Below are 16156 nucleotides of genomic sequence, written 5' to 3'. Positions count from 1 at the left end.
TTGATAAATATTTCACGATCTAAAATGAATCTCTGAAAGTATAAGAGCTAGAATAAACAAACTTAGTATTCAGATTCTTCTTAGACCGAGAAGGGACTAGTTTAATTATTTATTCATTTTTTTCTGATGCACTCTCGCGCTATAAGTGATTATTCATAACTCCCGTAATTCTTGAAATTTCCAGTACGGTTCGAGCCGAAGTCAATTGCGTCCGGTACTATTCTTTGTATGCGCCCCTTGTGGATCCAGTTTGTCGACAGTGAAGACTATAATCTATTTTTTAGCTCAGCTGCGACTTAAGACATATACATACATACATACTTGTATGTACATACAAGTATATTACATTTATTCTGTGTAGTCGAAAATCCATTACATTTATTCTGTATAGTCGAAAATCCAAAGTGGTTTGAATTTCAATTGTGGTGGCGAATTCGTTCCCTTTGGTAATCTTTCCGACTTTGTTGTATATGCCCTTAAATGGTTAAAGTGGCCAAAATAATCTGCTTAAAAATTACACCCATAACAAAATCTTTACACATTCTTTTGTGGACAAGAGAGGGGGTATGGCCTGTCGGTATCGAGCTTTGTATGCTTCGACTGCATTTGCTGGTGGTGTTGACAATTAGGAAACGAAACGGAAAAAAACACCAATGTCAAATGGCAGTGGCAATAATCAGCAACAACAACAATCGCTATAAAAAGCGGAACGGAAATTGCAACCAAAGCGTTCGAGCAACATAAAAAAGTTAAGCAAAAACAAACGATAATCAACGAAAATCGGAACGTGTACAGATGGAAAGCGACAGACACAGACACAGCAAAAAAAAAAAAAAAAACAACAACAAAAACAAGGAAAAAGACAAGAGACAAAGACGCCAAATGCGAAGTTAAACACTTTTTTTAAATGAAATCAAATGGAGCCACAAGAGCGCCAAAGCGGCATTATTTGCAGCAGCAGCAGCAGCAGTAGTAGCAGGAGAAGGAGAGAGGGAGAAGTAGAAGGAGAGACAGTTGGTCGCATTGCATTATTTCAGGCCTCATTAGCATGCGTAAAAAGGCGAGCGAACATTGCCCCTACAATGGCAACAACAAAAACACGAACCGCTGTGTCTGTTTTGTGTCTCATGGCTTCTGTTTCTGCTCCGTCCTCTGTGCTCCCCACACAATTTTCACTTTGAAGCGATCAAATAAAAATGTGGAGCAGAGAACACAGCGATGCATGCGTTGAATTTTTACATTTGTACATAATTTACTTTTTACAGCAAGTAGGGAGAGGCAGACACGCAGACAGACAGACAGACAGGGCAGACGGGCAGACAGGCAAATACCGGCTGTCAATCCTACAATTCTACATTTCCACTTGCCGACGTTCTGTTTCCAACGCCCAATTCGTGATGTTGCTCCTCCCACCATCGTTCGCCAACGGCAGATGAAGCGACAACATCCAACTGGTAGCTGGTAGCCGGTAACTGGCAACTGGTAACTGACACCGAATCAGGTCGCCCAGGTTTTAACGGTTCGTCGATCGGTTGCCTGTACAACTCAATGGGTAACTGGCGTTATTAGTTGTTCTCGTTCTTGATGTTGCTGTTGTTTTTGTTGTCTTTGTGGTGTCATTCGTTTGTGTTACAAACCATTGATTTTTTTTCCTTTGGAAACTGCAATATACTACATATGTACAAGTACATATGTACGTATGTATATACTCGTACAAATAGATGATATAAGCCATATATATTTTTGAAGCAGCAGCATCTATCTGCTATTGCCCAGCTGTTAGTTTGTAAATCGATAAAATAATAAATGAATTAACATTACCTTTCATGGCTTGGAGACCAATATACCAGACTTCGTGGGGAAAATGCACATCCTATCTCAAGTTATTTTTCAACACGTCGTGTAGATCCGAAGTTCTCGGCTAAAATCGTTAAGAATTTTCAAGCAATTTTGTAAATCGATGAAATAATAAATGAAGAAACGTAATGTCTCTTCAAATTTTGGAGACCAATATACCAGAATATCCCTACCGATTATAATTTTTCAACACGATGTAGACCCGAAGCACAGGGCTAAAATCGTTAGGAATTGGCTTAACAACCACAATTTTTAAGTAATGCAGTAGCCTGCTCAAAGATCTGATCTCTTAGCCACATTGAAAATTTGTGGGCTCAGCTAAAAATAAAAATTCGACTGGCACCACAGTAAGATACTGCAGCGTATGGTTTGGATGAACTTTGGTTGCGAATTCAGATGGAGTGCAGCAATAATCCACACGGACTTATAAAAAAACTAGTGGAAATGTACACATTAATAGTGTAATTAAAGCTAGGGACTAAATATTAAATAAATTTAACCAATATGGACAATTTTGAAAAACGTGCATATGATGTGGATACATTTTTAGTTTCTCAAAAAGTTGATTAATTATTATTTTTTCCATTAATATAAATGAAGAATACATATGTACATATATATAACGAACAAAACTTCAGATTCATTGATGCAGTTTTAAGGATTGTATAGGTGTTGGAAGTTAAATCTGGTAATCTGGAAACCTATATATGTATATATATATTATATTATACATATATATGTATATATATTATATTTTATTTTTTTTGTTTATAACAATGTCGTAACCAACTAATGGTATTAGCTACATACATATGGGGAATTCCAGCGTTTCTTGTCGCTCCACCTTTCAGCAGGCATAGGTTCGCTATTTATGCATATTCCCCGTTCTTTTCATTACATTTCTTTTCAATTTTTTAGTTCATATAGGTGTTTACTAAATACATCTAAGCACACATATGTGTATGTTTTGAGACCTGTTCAGGTTTATCTTCGCTGGTGATGTAAGCAAAGCTATTTCTCTATTATACAGTAGTATACAATAACATTGCGACAATTTTGCCATGCACATTAATATTATTTTTGTCGTTAGCATTTTTGTGGTAAAGTTTTTAGAAAGGAAATATGTACATAACATGAATTATGTTGTTCTTGGAGAGAATAAATAGGGCCATAGCTGCAAAAACAACAAACAATAAACATCAAAATCAAAAGAGATCAACAGCAACAACAGAAACTGAAACAGAAACAGAAAGATTCAAGCAAACGTCAGAAAATGATTTCATTGAAATTAATTAACCCAAAGTTGACCCTCTCACAAAGGCCAGCAAAAGTTAAAAGAGCGCCTAATGTGACTGTGCCATTGTTGTTGTTGCTATTTGTTTGTTAGTTTGTGCGCCATTGTTTGTAGTTGTTGTTGGTATTGTTGTGGGGTCGCACAAAATGAAGGTGCAGCCGCGAAATTTTCATTTCTAGGTGTGTTTGTATTCGTGCTTATATTCAAGTATGCGTGTGTGTGTGTGTGTTTGGAAACTAAGCCATGTGAAGCAATGTATAATTGACAGTAAACAAATACACGAACAGTTGAAGCAACATACATACGAGTACAAACGCCAGCCCGGCAGTCATTTAGTCGAATGCAATCGCACAGTCCGGTCAACCAACAAACAATCCGGCCTCAAAATACCCGTATGTTCTGCGCGAATGAGAGAAGAGTATAAGCTATAAAAAAACAAAAACAGGAAACTTCTTTAGATCTTATATGTACCATAACTACACCTAGCAAGATGTCACAAAAAAATTTGTTCAATGAAATCGTGTATCTAATATTTTTAGGTTCGATATAATTTTGTATACGAGGTCATGGCTTAATATGTACAGGTTGGTGTTTGTTGCAGGCCTCTTCTCAGGATCCCGTATACACCTATCTTATTTTTTAGATGCATATTCCCGTGATTACGTCTAATATCAAATTTTAAAAAAAATTGCATACCCTGAATACCCAGTGACCGGCCCTTATTAGCGCAGTCCTTCAACCAATCTTTCCTATATACCTTTCAATATGTCACTTGGTTTGGGCCCCGTACTATGGATATTTCATATCTCTCTCATTTTTCATTAGAAATCATATTTTACATTCGCAATATTCGATTTCGTTACAATATCTTTATGAGCAAGAAGTTGTTCATACAAGAACTCCATTCAAATTATGTCGTTACTATGGTAGATATGAGACAGCCTTAAAACTGTGGGGCGAGTGACATCGCAATTTGAATTTGTTTGAACAGCCATATATAATCCTATAACGATTCTTTCTTATAGGTGTTACAAAAGTGCTCTCTAAAACCAATATGCTTTTACACTTTTCAAGGAAGAGTTTGATTGTTCCCCTTCTACCAATGCATTTGAAAAATACAGTCACAATAAGAAACAAATATCGTTTGCTTGGAAAATTATGGGGCTTTGGAAAACTAAGCCCGAAAGTGGGAGAAAATTGAGACTAGAAACTATATACTATATACTATACTATACAATATTGTAAATAGCTGTTTATACGTACACTTTTTTATCGGCGTTTTGCCAAATAGGTGTTCCATATACTTATCATTAAATATGCAACAAGTTCTTCTTCAATTCGTGCAATTTTTTAAAAAGTAAGCATTTGAAATATCATTTAAATACAGCATAATCCAACTTGTATTTATAGCTTTAGGAGAGATATTTTAATTTGTAAGAATTAAATGTAGAATTAAAAGCTGGCAGTACCAATGTAGAGTTATGTGAAGAGTACAGCCCAGAAGTTTGGTTGTCAATCAACCCAACCCACGGGATACTTAACATGGCCAATATATAGAGAATAGGAGAATAAATTCCTATATCAGCGGTATGCATGATGACTATATGACTATATGTAACTATTATACTTATATAGGTTTCTGGGAAAATAAAATCAAAACGCTAACAAATTGTCACAAGAGCTTTATTCAATGCTGTTTATTGTACTTTCGTTTGGTGTGCGAATTTTCCCATATCCATTCATTACGCCAATAACTAGTAGTCTAGTGTGTTTGTTGTTGTTGCGGCTGCTCTGTGTACGGCTGTGGGCCGTAGTTTCTCCACCGCTTTTGTTTATTTTCATGACGCTTGTTTGCTCAAGACAAACTTTCAATAAAGCCGACGATTTTGACGCCAACGCCTTCGCTCTCGCCCACACCCTCCCACGCGGCCCCATTTCATATTTGCCCCTCCACACTATTCCCATTGCTGGTGCCCCTTAGCACTCAAGTGCACATAACAGAAGCACCACACATACATAGATAATTATACATATAGTATAGTACAAGTATAACTATATATGTACATACAATTAATTAGTCACGCTCTCGATTAGTACCCAGTTGACTTAAAGGTAATAATATGTTGATATACATAATATTCGATGATGCGATTGTGATTTCGGAATTTGATTTCTATGATAAGATAGTGTATTTAAGGGCTGCTATTCTGAAAATATTTTGTATTTTATTGTTTAATAAATTTCTAATTGCTATTTGCGATCTGTCCTAGGTTGACAATTATTAAATTTTATGATGACTTTGAAATTTCAATTATGCTTCAATCAAGAAGGTTGCGACGTGAAATATAAATAAGTCAATATGTTTGTAATCTTCATTTGGTTTCTCTCCCACTTAGGAGACCTTTAAAGCTGGAACTGCTTTTAGAAACCATTCGTCGGTGGTAAATAACAACTTATATATGTAGATAACCAATTTCCAAGAGAGCTCTATTCGCAAAGCCAGCTCTAATAGCTGGCATTAGATTGTTCATTTAAAAGTAGTTCTTGTGCTCTGGAACGTTGTCATACATTCTGACTGTTATGCATCTTCAAGAGGACATTAGTTTAGTTTTGCAAAAGTGCTTCAAATAATAGAAATAATATAAAAGTATACAAACACACATACTTTTCGCACTGCAAGCCAGAGCCAATTGAAATGTGCTGCTTGTGATTTTGCAGAAAACTATTTCATCGCCCTTATCGTATCAAGCAACAACAATTACAACTAAAAGAACAACAACAACCACATCACCTTATACTCATGACTCAAAAAAGCGAAAAGGAAATGTTCCATTATCGAAAGCAGCCGTAACCGTCATCGGCAGAGTTGGCCATAAAACAGGCAACGAAAACCATACATTTGGCTAAAACAACTTAACGGCAAAAGCGTTTTTGCATTTCGGCTTTTTAGTTGCTTTGCCCCTTTTGGCTTGGCTGTGTCTCTGGCTGTGGCTGTTGTTCTTCGGTTCCACCTTTCTATTTTTGTGCTGCGTTGCTGCGAATTGTTGTTCCATTGATTCATTTGGCAACTCTCATCATCATCATGACGATCATTATGATGATGATGACAATTTGAGATATCTTGCTTCTTGACATTTCAGCTTATGCTGAGACAGACCTCCAATTTGCACTAAAAATACGGTGAACCTTAGGAAATTTTGAACGATTTGGTTCCCGATGCTATTTTCATTTCGTAAACATTTCAATTTCTCTTCTCATACTTTGTTGTTATTTATTAAATAGATATTCAAAATACACCTGAAAGCCAACTGTTAATGCATTCAAAATATTCTTCGAGGCATTATTTTTAATTAGATTTTAATGTGGTTATGTGTAAATTATTTAGTAAAGAGCACTATGGTCGTGCTATTCTAGCTCTTGCATACCTCCTCAGAGTCTTTGTGGAACCAATTGTTACTACGGCAGCTGTATGATATAGTGAACCTATTTAAATGAAACTTTCTCCTAATTTTTCAAACGGTCGGTTCTACATAAAATATTATTTGATTTGTAGTAAACGTGCTTTGCGTGTGAATAAAATATAGTTTTTATTCCTAGCTATAAGAATGAAATAGTTCTACTTCCTTCTCTTCTGCCTGTTCTATACATACATTTATGTTTAAACTATTTAAGTAGCTTAAGCTAAGATTTGTCAAACATTTATGAGTTTCCCTTGTTTATTTTTGGGGAAAATCATAATTTAAAAAAGGAATTGAACTGAAGAAATGTGTAAAAGCAAAGAAACTAAATAACAGATTCGGAAAGAAGACTTTTAAATACTTATTTCCTGGCAGTGTCTGTGAATGTCTCTAACATTCCAATGCTCAGCTGCAAGAACGTTCCGATATGCGCCAATCTCTCTAGTTCATAGAACAACATTCTCGACATCGTTGTTGCATATTTTATGCTTCTGCCTTATGGCTCTCTATTCGCCTCTCTCTGTCTATTGGCTCTGTCTATTGGCTATTACTGCACATTTTATTTTAACTGTTTGCCGTTTGTCTTTAACCGTTTTGCTTATTGTCTTTAGCCTCAATTACGGGCGATGTCGTCGCAAAAACTTCCTAAATTGGCTTAAGTTATGTGGCAAGACAGCCAACAGCCAACAACCAACAGCAACAACATCAATATAAACAGACTTTTAAATAGCAAACGGGCGTAGAAAAAGGCTAGGAAAACAAAAGCAACAACAACTGCTAATGCGATAATAATTATGCAGCTCCAAGACGCCCACCGTTGACGTCGGCAGCGGCGCCAACGCTGCCAGCAACGTCGACGAATTTACATTTGGCGAATTCCAAATGCCAAATTGTATTAAAGCCTAAAGATGAGACAGAAGAAGAAGGCACTCAGACAGAAGAAGCAACAAATATGTAAATGCAAAGTTTCGTTGTTTTCCATTTTAACACCTTTTACTCAGTAATTGTTGCTGTTATTATTGTTGTTGTTATTTTGTTATGAAACACACTGTATAAGTGTTATTTTAATGTGTTGTTTTGTTGGCCCAAAGCACTTTGCATCATTACTGTTGTTGTGGTTGTCAACAAACTATAATTATTTAAATGTACAATTGCAACTGTAAAAATATGTAAACATACCTACTACATACATGTACACATATAAGAGTATATATGTATGTATATATTTTATTTTTTGCTGTAAAGTCTGCCAAAACATAAATCCTTCGTCAAACTATAGTATGACTGTGACGAAATTCTCAGTGAGTGAGAGGATTTTACAGCCGGAAGAATGCCTTTGCAATTATTTGAAAAATCCCTCTATCACTCTAGTTCTCTCATTTCTTCACACTCACTGCACTGCACTTAGGGGTTACGTGACTAGATGCATCTTCTTTTCTTTCTGTTTGAAGAAATAATAACAGCTAGAGTTCAAAAACTTGCTTCACAATTTTCGTGAAGCCCCAGAAAGATTTAGGAAGACTTCAGACAGAGTTGCAAACATCTGAACAATTTTAAAAAGCAACTATCACTGTTCTCTTTTGAGTGAATAATGCTCATTTCTTTATACTCTTCACTTAGGCCTTATGTAGCAAGATGAGTCTTCTTTTATTTTCTTTCCGTTTCAAGAAATATTAACAGCTAAGGTTCCAAAAGTTGCTTCACAATTGTCATGAAGCCGTAGAAAGATTTAGGAAGACTTCAAATATAGTTGCAATTATATGAAAATTTTTAAAAAGCAATTATCATTCACCCTTGGATAATTGGTGTTAATTTCTTGATACCCTGACGAAACAAAATAAGCTCTATTACCTCCGAGAAAGAGCAAGCTTATGTTTCTTGATTCAAAGCACACATTCCTTCGTTGGAAGTGTTTAAATTAATTTAAATTTTAGGTTGTCTTCAAATTTATTTAATCATTTACTACCTCGCTTAAATATCCTTTTATAAAGTTTCATCTTGATTGACCAACACTATAGAAATAGTCAACAGCTTCGAATTTATAAAAAAATCTTTAATTAACAAAAATTGGTATTCATTTAATTTCGGAAACCGTAACTTTTTCAAAACTAGTCGCTTAAGATTAAATTAATTGTATTCCTCTAAAAAAATTTTCTTTAGCTCCCATAATTTTTATTTGTATAATTTTAAGTGTATCTTCTTTAATCGAACTCTCTGTACATATAAGCTGTACCCCAAAATTTTGGAATCTTTAAAGATTAAAACGATACAAGTAGGGAACTTTCTTTCGGGACACCATATATTGATTTAACAACATGATCTAAGAACATGTTAAATTAGAGTTTAATGTCATTTTCCGCAGTGTCTAATACGCACATAAATCGCGTTCTTTTCTTTAAGAATAAACTTCTTTAAATATCATCAACCAATTAGTTGATATTTTGATCGTCAGTCATCTTGTGTGGAAGAAACCGTGTACACAGCTATTGGTGTTGGGTCTAAGTACATATAATAATTTTACCATAACATCGTACTGTTGCCTGGAAATATTTTTGAAAATAACTTGTAGAGCCTACATGGTGCCCTCTTGTAGCCGTTCCGATTGAATAACCTAACCAAAAAGGGACTTCTTGGTATAGACGCAATCAACCATTAAGCTTAATGCGTATTGCATTGAAGCCAACTGCCAACTCGTGCTATTATTTATTTATTTATTTTTTTTGTTTTTTCGCCGCCTCTAATGGGATATAGGAAGTTCCATTTATTTAGATTTCGTAAGGTGATCTTGCTGTTCATGATCAGCACACTTGGTGGGACAATCGATCACTGGTTCGCATTTCAAATGCGTTCATTGATAATTTTAGGCAGAAACACTTTGTCAGCTCATTTCCAGTTGAGTACAAAAAGTTTAATTTTGAGTTGCAGGCAAGCTTCTGTATTTCCGGCAAAAGACTTTAGATTCTGCTAATCTGTAGGTCTTTGTGGAATGTGCCGTCGGTTTTGCGAATTCTGTTGGTAATGTCATCAGACCCAAGCAAGCGACAATCACTTGATTGAATAACTGACAGACTGACGAACTGAATATGTGAGTGGTTGTGTTGACAGGCGACGGTTTGTGATCCAAAAGCAAATTTCGAAAACGAAGTTTCACTCGAGTGCCGCGTGACCTCGACGCCAAGCCAACGCCGGAGCCGGAGCCGGCACAGTCGCACATCCGGTGCGCAAATGTTGAAGCGAATATCTGAGAAATCAAAGCAGCAGAGGCTTTTGGCTTAGGCTGGTGGTTCAAATCAAATCAAGTGTTGTTTTAGGCATAGGCTGGGAGAAGGCCTGGGCGTCGCCATAGAAAGCTACAATGCGCACCATTGTAAAACGCGATGGCGCCACTCTAAATACATATTTAAGTAAATGCGACGGGTAAATCAGATCCACATTATGCCCCAGATAAGCGATGAACTCAGCTTTAATTGAACCACAAGTATTTGTGGCATATCAATGGTGTTGAAGTAAATATGATCTTAGAAATGGAATGGATGTAGTTCACAACTTTTTGCCCATCAATCTATTTCTTTCTCAGTTCTCTACTTAAAACCGTTCTAAAACAGAATATTTGTTAGCTATTCTTAAACCTGATACGTAGCATATATATAATTATAGACAAAATATGAAATTTATGTAATACAGACGAAGGAAGCATTTACGTCTTCATATAGTATATATCTTTTGATCAACACAACGAGATAAAGTTATCTTACCCTTCAACACAAACTTTATTTCTTTATTTCATGTTCTGCGATATATACGAGTATATCGGTCTGTACTTTCCAATTTTCAATATGAAACAGTCTTTTACATTTTTAGGAGTTTTGGCAAAACCTTTGGACGTTTTCAATATCTAAACAATATATAAACAAAATGTGTTTTTAAACACAAAAACTCTTTCTTGGTCATATCTTTTGTAGAACAGCTATAAATTATATATTTTGTCTGTAGCTTCCAAATAAAGCAAGATAATCTACTGTATTTAGAGTTTGGCCCGTTGAAACGAATTCTTTGTGAACAAGACCCTTGAAATCGTAAAAGCAAATCCACATTGCCTTCACTTGAAACTTCTCCAAACGATATTATTTGGGTATTGGCTTCGAACTCTGGCGCTTGGTTGCAGTTACTTTTCAATATCTGTTTAAATTTTAATGTAATATTGAAATCGTGTTAGGAGAACTGTATCATATATCTTATATATGTATCATATATCTTGTAATATATCTGTTTGAAGGATTATTCATGTGATTTGTGGAAAAGATTATTAAAGCACGGAGAGGAGGCCTGAACATTTTGTTAAAAATTGATCGCTTCCTTCACGGTCATCAGCTACCATTTGGCTTGATAAAGGAATGTCTATCTCAATAGTCTCGATACCAGTTGATTTTATTTGTGCAAAATTACTTTTAAAGACCAACTAGACAGGTCCCTATTCCTTTAAGATTAAACATATGAATGTTATTAATCACTTGACTAACTTTCGCCACATCTTTGTCATTGCAGTGCAACGAGCGCGTGGGCTGCTCACAAAGGGAAAGAATGGCACCAACAATTGCTTCGTCACAATCGCTCTGGGCAGGGAAAAGTATCAGACTTCCGTCAAAGAAAAGGCCGAGACGAATGTCAATTGGAATGAGGAATGCGAACTGTAAGTGGCTTTGACATCAATTACACCTAATGATAAGCCTTTTAATTGTCCCTTTTGTTTTTTTTTTCAGAAAAATACCCGATCAGGGCAATCGTGCCGAGCTAACATTGACCTGCCTGCATCGCAATAATCTGGGAATTGATGAGTTTCTGGGACAGGTCACGTTGCCATTGAAGGATATGGATGTGCACGATCGTCCACGGGCACGTTGGTTAAAGCTGGAAAGCAAACCAGGCAAGGAGAAGAAGAATAAGGAGCGTGGCGAGCTCGAAGTACGCATAGCTTTCGTCGTCAAATCGGGTTCCCTAACGGATCTGAGTAAGAAAGACAAACATAAGTCTTCTATCGGGCAATTGGCCAGTTCTGTGGGCGGCAGCCTGCTCTCTATTGGACAAGGTGAGAAGCGCAAGAGCATCAAGAAGTTGGCCGGTTCTCTCAGTTCCAAGTTGCACATACGAAGCAAGAAGAAGCACGCTGATGGCGATGATAACTCATCGTTCAGCGGATCCTTTGCTAGTATCGGTACACCAAATAGTTCGGCGAGCATCGGTGTTCACGGTGGGAGTGGCCGACGACGCGGTCAGCGTGCTGGTGAAGCCGATCCTGGAGTCATTAGCGAGGATGAGGACGAATTTGTCTTTGACAATTTGTCGCACAAGAGCTCGGGCAGTTCTCTGAACATACAACGCAGCGGCTTGCAAGCTCCAACGCAAAACTTTGCGCCACGCAACCCTTCCCCACTTCTTAGCAACAATAACAGCAGCAGCTACAACGGAAGAAGCTTCGGAAAACAAAGCGGAGGTAAGCCTACTAGCAAATTGCAAGAGACGCTCGATGAGGATGATGATCGTCCCATCGATGCGGAAATGGAGCAGCTTGAGATAGATTTTAGTGTACGCGGTCGCACATTGCCGCCTCCCTCGAAGCCGCCGCGCACGCCGCACAGCGTCAATGTCGAGCCAGAGGTATTGCTCAGCCCGGAACGTGTGTTGGAGCAGACACCTAAGGTGGAGCTGCCCTCCTCACCCAAGCTGGATGAATGGGAATCAAAGCTGTATGGTGGGAATGGCAAGTTTTTGGATATTGGCAGTACAGATTCGCTGAAGCGCCGCTCATGGGAATTGGCGCGTGTGCCGCTGCCCACAAGCGAGGATGTGAAAGAGTATCAGCCAGAGCATAAGGAAAAACAGCAGGAAGAAAGTGAAAAGGAGAAAGAGCCGATTGGCAATGCAATTACGAAGCCGAATCCTACCTCCTTGTCCTGCTCATCGTCTTCGTCTAGCTCCTCAGATAGCGAATATGATGAGAAAGAAAAACAGACGGTTCCGTCTCCAAAGCCCCAACCACCAATGACTCTCGACTTAAAGAAGAAGGAGCAGGCTCCAAGTCCATTTGTAAAGCAGATTTCTCTCCTGTCGCCAGTTGACGGCTCCCAGCGCAATTTCGATGATTTTAATGCCAGCTTTGCTAAATTCGAGCAACGCAATAGCAGCATTTTTAGCGACGAAGATGATGTCCCGAACATAACATTGCCTCCCAAGCCCAAGCCCCGAGTATTGAGCAATGAACAGGATATGGAGGCTAAGATAGCTGCCGAAGAGAAGGCAAAAGCCGAACAAGAGGCTAAAGCAAAGGCAAAAGCTGAGGAAGAGGCTGCCATCGAATTGGCTCGTCAACGTCGCATTGAGGAGGACGCCCGCTTAGAGGCTGAGCTTCGTCTGAACGAGCAGCGTCTACGCGAGGAGGAGGCAGCCCTTCAGCATGAGCTCGAAGAGCAGCGGCGACGTGATGCCAAACGACGTGAGGAAGATCAACGCATACTCAGTTTTGCCAAGCGCTCCACCTCAATGGAGGAGGCAACAGAGCTTCCACAACAGCGACAGCTGGTGTCCTCCGATCATGAGTCCATTGAGCACAACTTTTTAACGCCCGAACAATCGCCCAAGGAGTTTATCAGCAATGGGGGTGGCAGCGGCAACGGCGAACGTTGGGAAAAGCGTTTGGGAAAATTCAAATATGGCAATAAGCGAGGTGAGCTGTTAGAACCCATATACGTGTACAAAGACCACAACAAGAAAACACAGAATAAAGTACAGGGGACAAACGCACAACACAAGCAACGACCAAACCACAGAATTAAGATCTCCACTGCTATCAATCAGCAACTTAGACACTCGGTTAAGCTGTTGTTAAAGGGTTTGTGTGTTTGTGTTTGCGTTTCTCTCCCAAAATACTACTGTACGTACATATGTGAATGTGCGGGCGCGCGACGAGGGAGTGCGGCGTGCTGCAGTGTTTGTAAATCACTGGCGGATCCTGAGAAACAACCCAACAACCAAACCAAATCAATCCAAAATAAATATCAAATCAATCAACCAATCAACCAAAACAACCATGCAAACCTTATCAATACCAAAAAGCGAACTATTTCCAACTAGCTGCCATATTTAGCATCCTCTAAAGCGATATATTATTCATGAATTCCACACACATCATCACCATCATGATCATCGACAAAAAAGTGATGTAGAAATCGTAGAGTTAATATTCTACAATTCAGTGCTTTACGATATAAGCTGATCTAAGACGATTTCTACTGAACTCATTTACCATCACAAAAATCATCATTCCTGCTTTCTCTTTCACTCTCTCTTCTCTGTCTCTCTCTCGTGTTGTGAACCTCTTCCCAAATCCATGTATTTTTGGTTTTTTTGTTGCGTTTTGAATCCGCCAGTGGATTTCCATCACCATCCCATCGTCGGCATTTTGAGTGATTTGCCATTAAATAATCCATAACTAATTCCCGTGTTTGCGTTCCTTCAGATAAAAACAACGATAATGACAGTAACTCGCCCAGCCCGAAATCTTCGGAGCGCATTATAATTGGACATGAAAAGTCCATCTCACATGCGGAGCGTCGTTCGGAAATTTCTGCACAGCTGGCCAAAAAATATGAAGGCAAATCGCGAGAGGTATGTTGTCAGCTTATTCATCTAAATAAAATGGAAACTTATTTATGATTATACACCACAGGAGCTAATGTTAATTGCCAATGGAATGGAGAACGAGGCGCTTTTACAGCGACAGCGTGTCAAGGAGCTGGAGGATTACCTCGATAATTTGCTGCTACGGGTCATGGAGACGCATCCGAAGATTTTGCAGAATCCCTATTCCCGAACCACGTCAGCCAAAAGGTAGCAATTAGCACCACAACACAGAACTGCAACAGTCCATATATAATATAGCATGCTAGCATATTAATCGCACATACTTATAGTGTAATGGATTCTATAAATTGTTGCGGGGGACTGAACGTATTAGACGTTCGTCTAATTGTTTTTCTTTTCTACTTTTCACCATTGGTGTTCCGGACACAGACAGTAAATTTGTCTAGATAGATTGTAGGCTAGGTTAGGGACAGGTTTAAATACAAATGTAAGCCGTTGGCCATTTCCACCGATTTTCTTTATGTTGGTCGGCATTACCGATCGAAACATTTGCGATTTTCTTTCGGTTGTCTGTAAAACGTTTCAATAGCAAAAGCTTCAATCCAATCAAATGAATTAAACCATTGGATTGAAATTCTCGATCCCTTTTCAAAAAATTTGTTTTTCTCTAGATTTATACATATGTACATATATAATCTATTAAGATAGATAGAGTTTTTATTACTTTATCATTTTTAGCAATGGCAATTGCTAGTCCAGCCGCGAAATTCCGAACATTCTTTTGTCATGCGTCCACTTAGAATATTACTCACTGCCAAAATGGGTAAATAATTAAAATTTTCAGAATATTGTGCAATGACTAGCATTATTTTCGACAGTTTTTGAAGATTGTGCTTTACTGCAAAGCTACAAGAGACAAATTATAGATTAAGCGCTGCATGTTTTATTTAAAACTTCTGCAATGTGATGAGCAGAAAGTCACATTTTATTCTAGACATCTTTAAGTCCTGCCAGACCATGGCCATATTATGTCTACTCCTATTAGTTTTGGTCCGAATTTCTCAACAAATTACGAGCAATTCATAAAAATTAGTTACTTGGCAATAGCTGGGTTAAGCGGAGCCATTAGGCTCCCGATCATAATAGAATTTTAATGTAAGCCCCATAATCACGCGCCCAAACACATTGTTTTGTTGCATGCACCTGTGCTCTTTATTTCGTTATTGATTTATGTGTTTCTCCTTTTTATTTAGTTATAAAAACTACATCAATATGAATGACTTTTTAAAGTAAGTGCTGTGAATTTTTGCTCATGTAGTTGCATTTAATATATACTTAATAACAACAACAACAACAACACCCATAATAACAACAACAACAACTATCACAACAAACAACAACAGCAAAATACAAGCTAAGTTTTACAACAACTAAGAATCAAATCGTATCTTAACAATCAACAACAACAACAATAAGACGGGATCCTCCGGCACGCTTTCCACCTAGACAAACAGTTACAACAGCCACAACAACAATAAGAATAAGAGTAACAAACAACAACAACAACGACAACAGTGCAGCAGCGGCCGCATATATGTAAGAAGTTTTTGCTTTGTGTTGTCCTTCCACCCATTAAACACATACATAGTAGTACATACGAGTATGTACTACATACTTGTATATGTCCGTCCATTTGCGTCTGCAATGTACACTGTTATGGATTCACTTAAGGATACGGCTATTGACCATTTTTCATATGCGAAGGTTCTTTTGGATCGAATGTTGTTTGTCCCTCTCTCTCTCTCTCTTTATCTCACCATCTCTCCCTCTCTCTCTATCTCTGTCTTTTCGCACATACGCTTTCTGTTTCGCCTTTTGATGTTGTTTGCTGGTTTTTGTGCGCTTCTTT

At 38.0% G+C, this 16156-nt stretch overlaps 1 protein-coding gene across 4 annotated transcripts in view; it reads left to right on the top strand.

Moving 5' to 3' along the window:
• LOC115627542 (rab11 family-interacting protein 1) overlaps positions 1 to 16156 on the top strand; it is a 31243-nt gene that overhangs the window by 12579 nt on the left and 2508 nt on the right. Inside the window, exons 2-7 of one of the 4 annotated variants that reach the window (XR_003995702.1) lie at positions 11155 to 11299; positions 11370 to 13330; positions 14123 to 14271; positions 14333 to 14493; positions 15501 to 15536; positions 15651 to 15843. Coding sequence is in view for 2 of the 4 variants with exons in the window: in XM_030523250.1 (XP_030379110.1) it covers positions 11155 to 11299; positions 11370 to 13330; positions 14123 to 14271; positions 14333 to 14493; positions 15501 to 15536 (2452 nt within the window). In the remaining 2 variants the exon portion in view is untranslated. The remainder of the gene's footprint in view (positions 1 to 11154; positions 11300 to 11369; positions 13331 to 14122; positions 14272 to 14332; positions 14494 to 15500; positions 15537 to 15650; positions 15844 to 16156) is intronic. The other 3 variants (XR_003995703.1, XM_030523250.1, XM_030523251.1) reach the window with 3 other exon arrangements.

This window comes from Scaptodrosophila lebanonensis, unplaced genomic scaffold (assembly GCF_003285725.1).
Source record: "Scaptodrosophila lebanonensis strain 11010-0011.00,11010-0021.00 unplaced genomic scaffold, SlebRS2 tig00000096-arrow-pilon, whole genome shotgun sequence".
Lineage (NCBI taxonomy): Eukaryota > Metazoa > Arthropoda > Insecta > Diptera > Drosophilidae > Scaptodrosophila > Scaptodrosophila lebanonensis.
The sequence above is the reverse complement of the archived record's forward strand: the minus strand, read 5'-3'. Positions and strand labels throughout refer to the sequence as shown.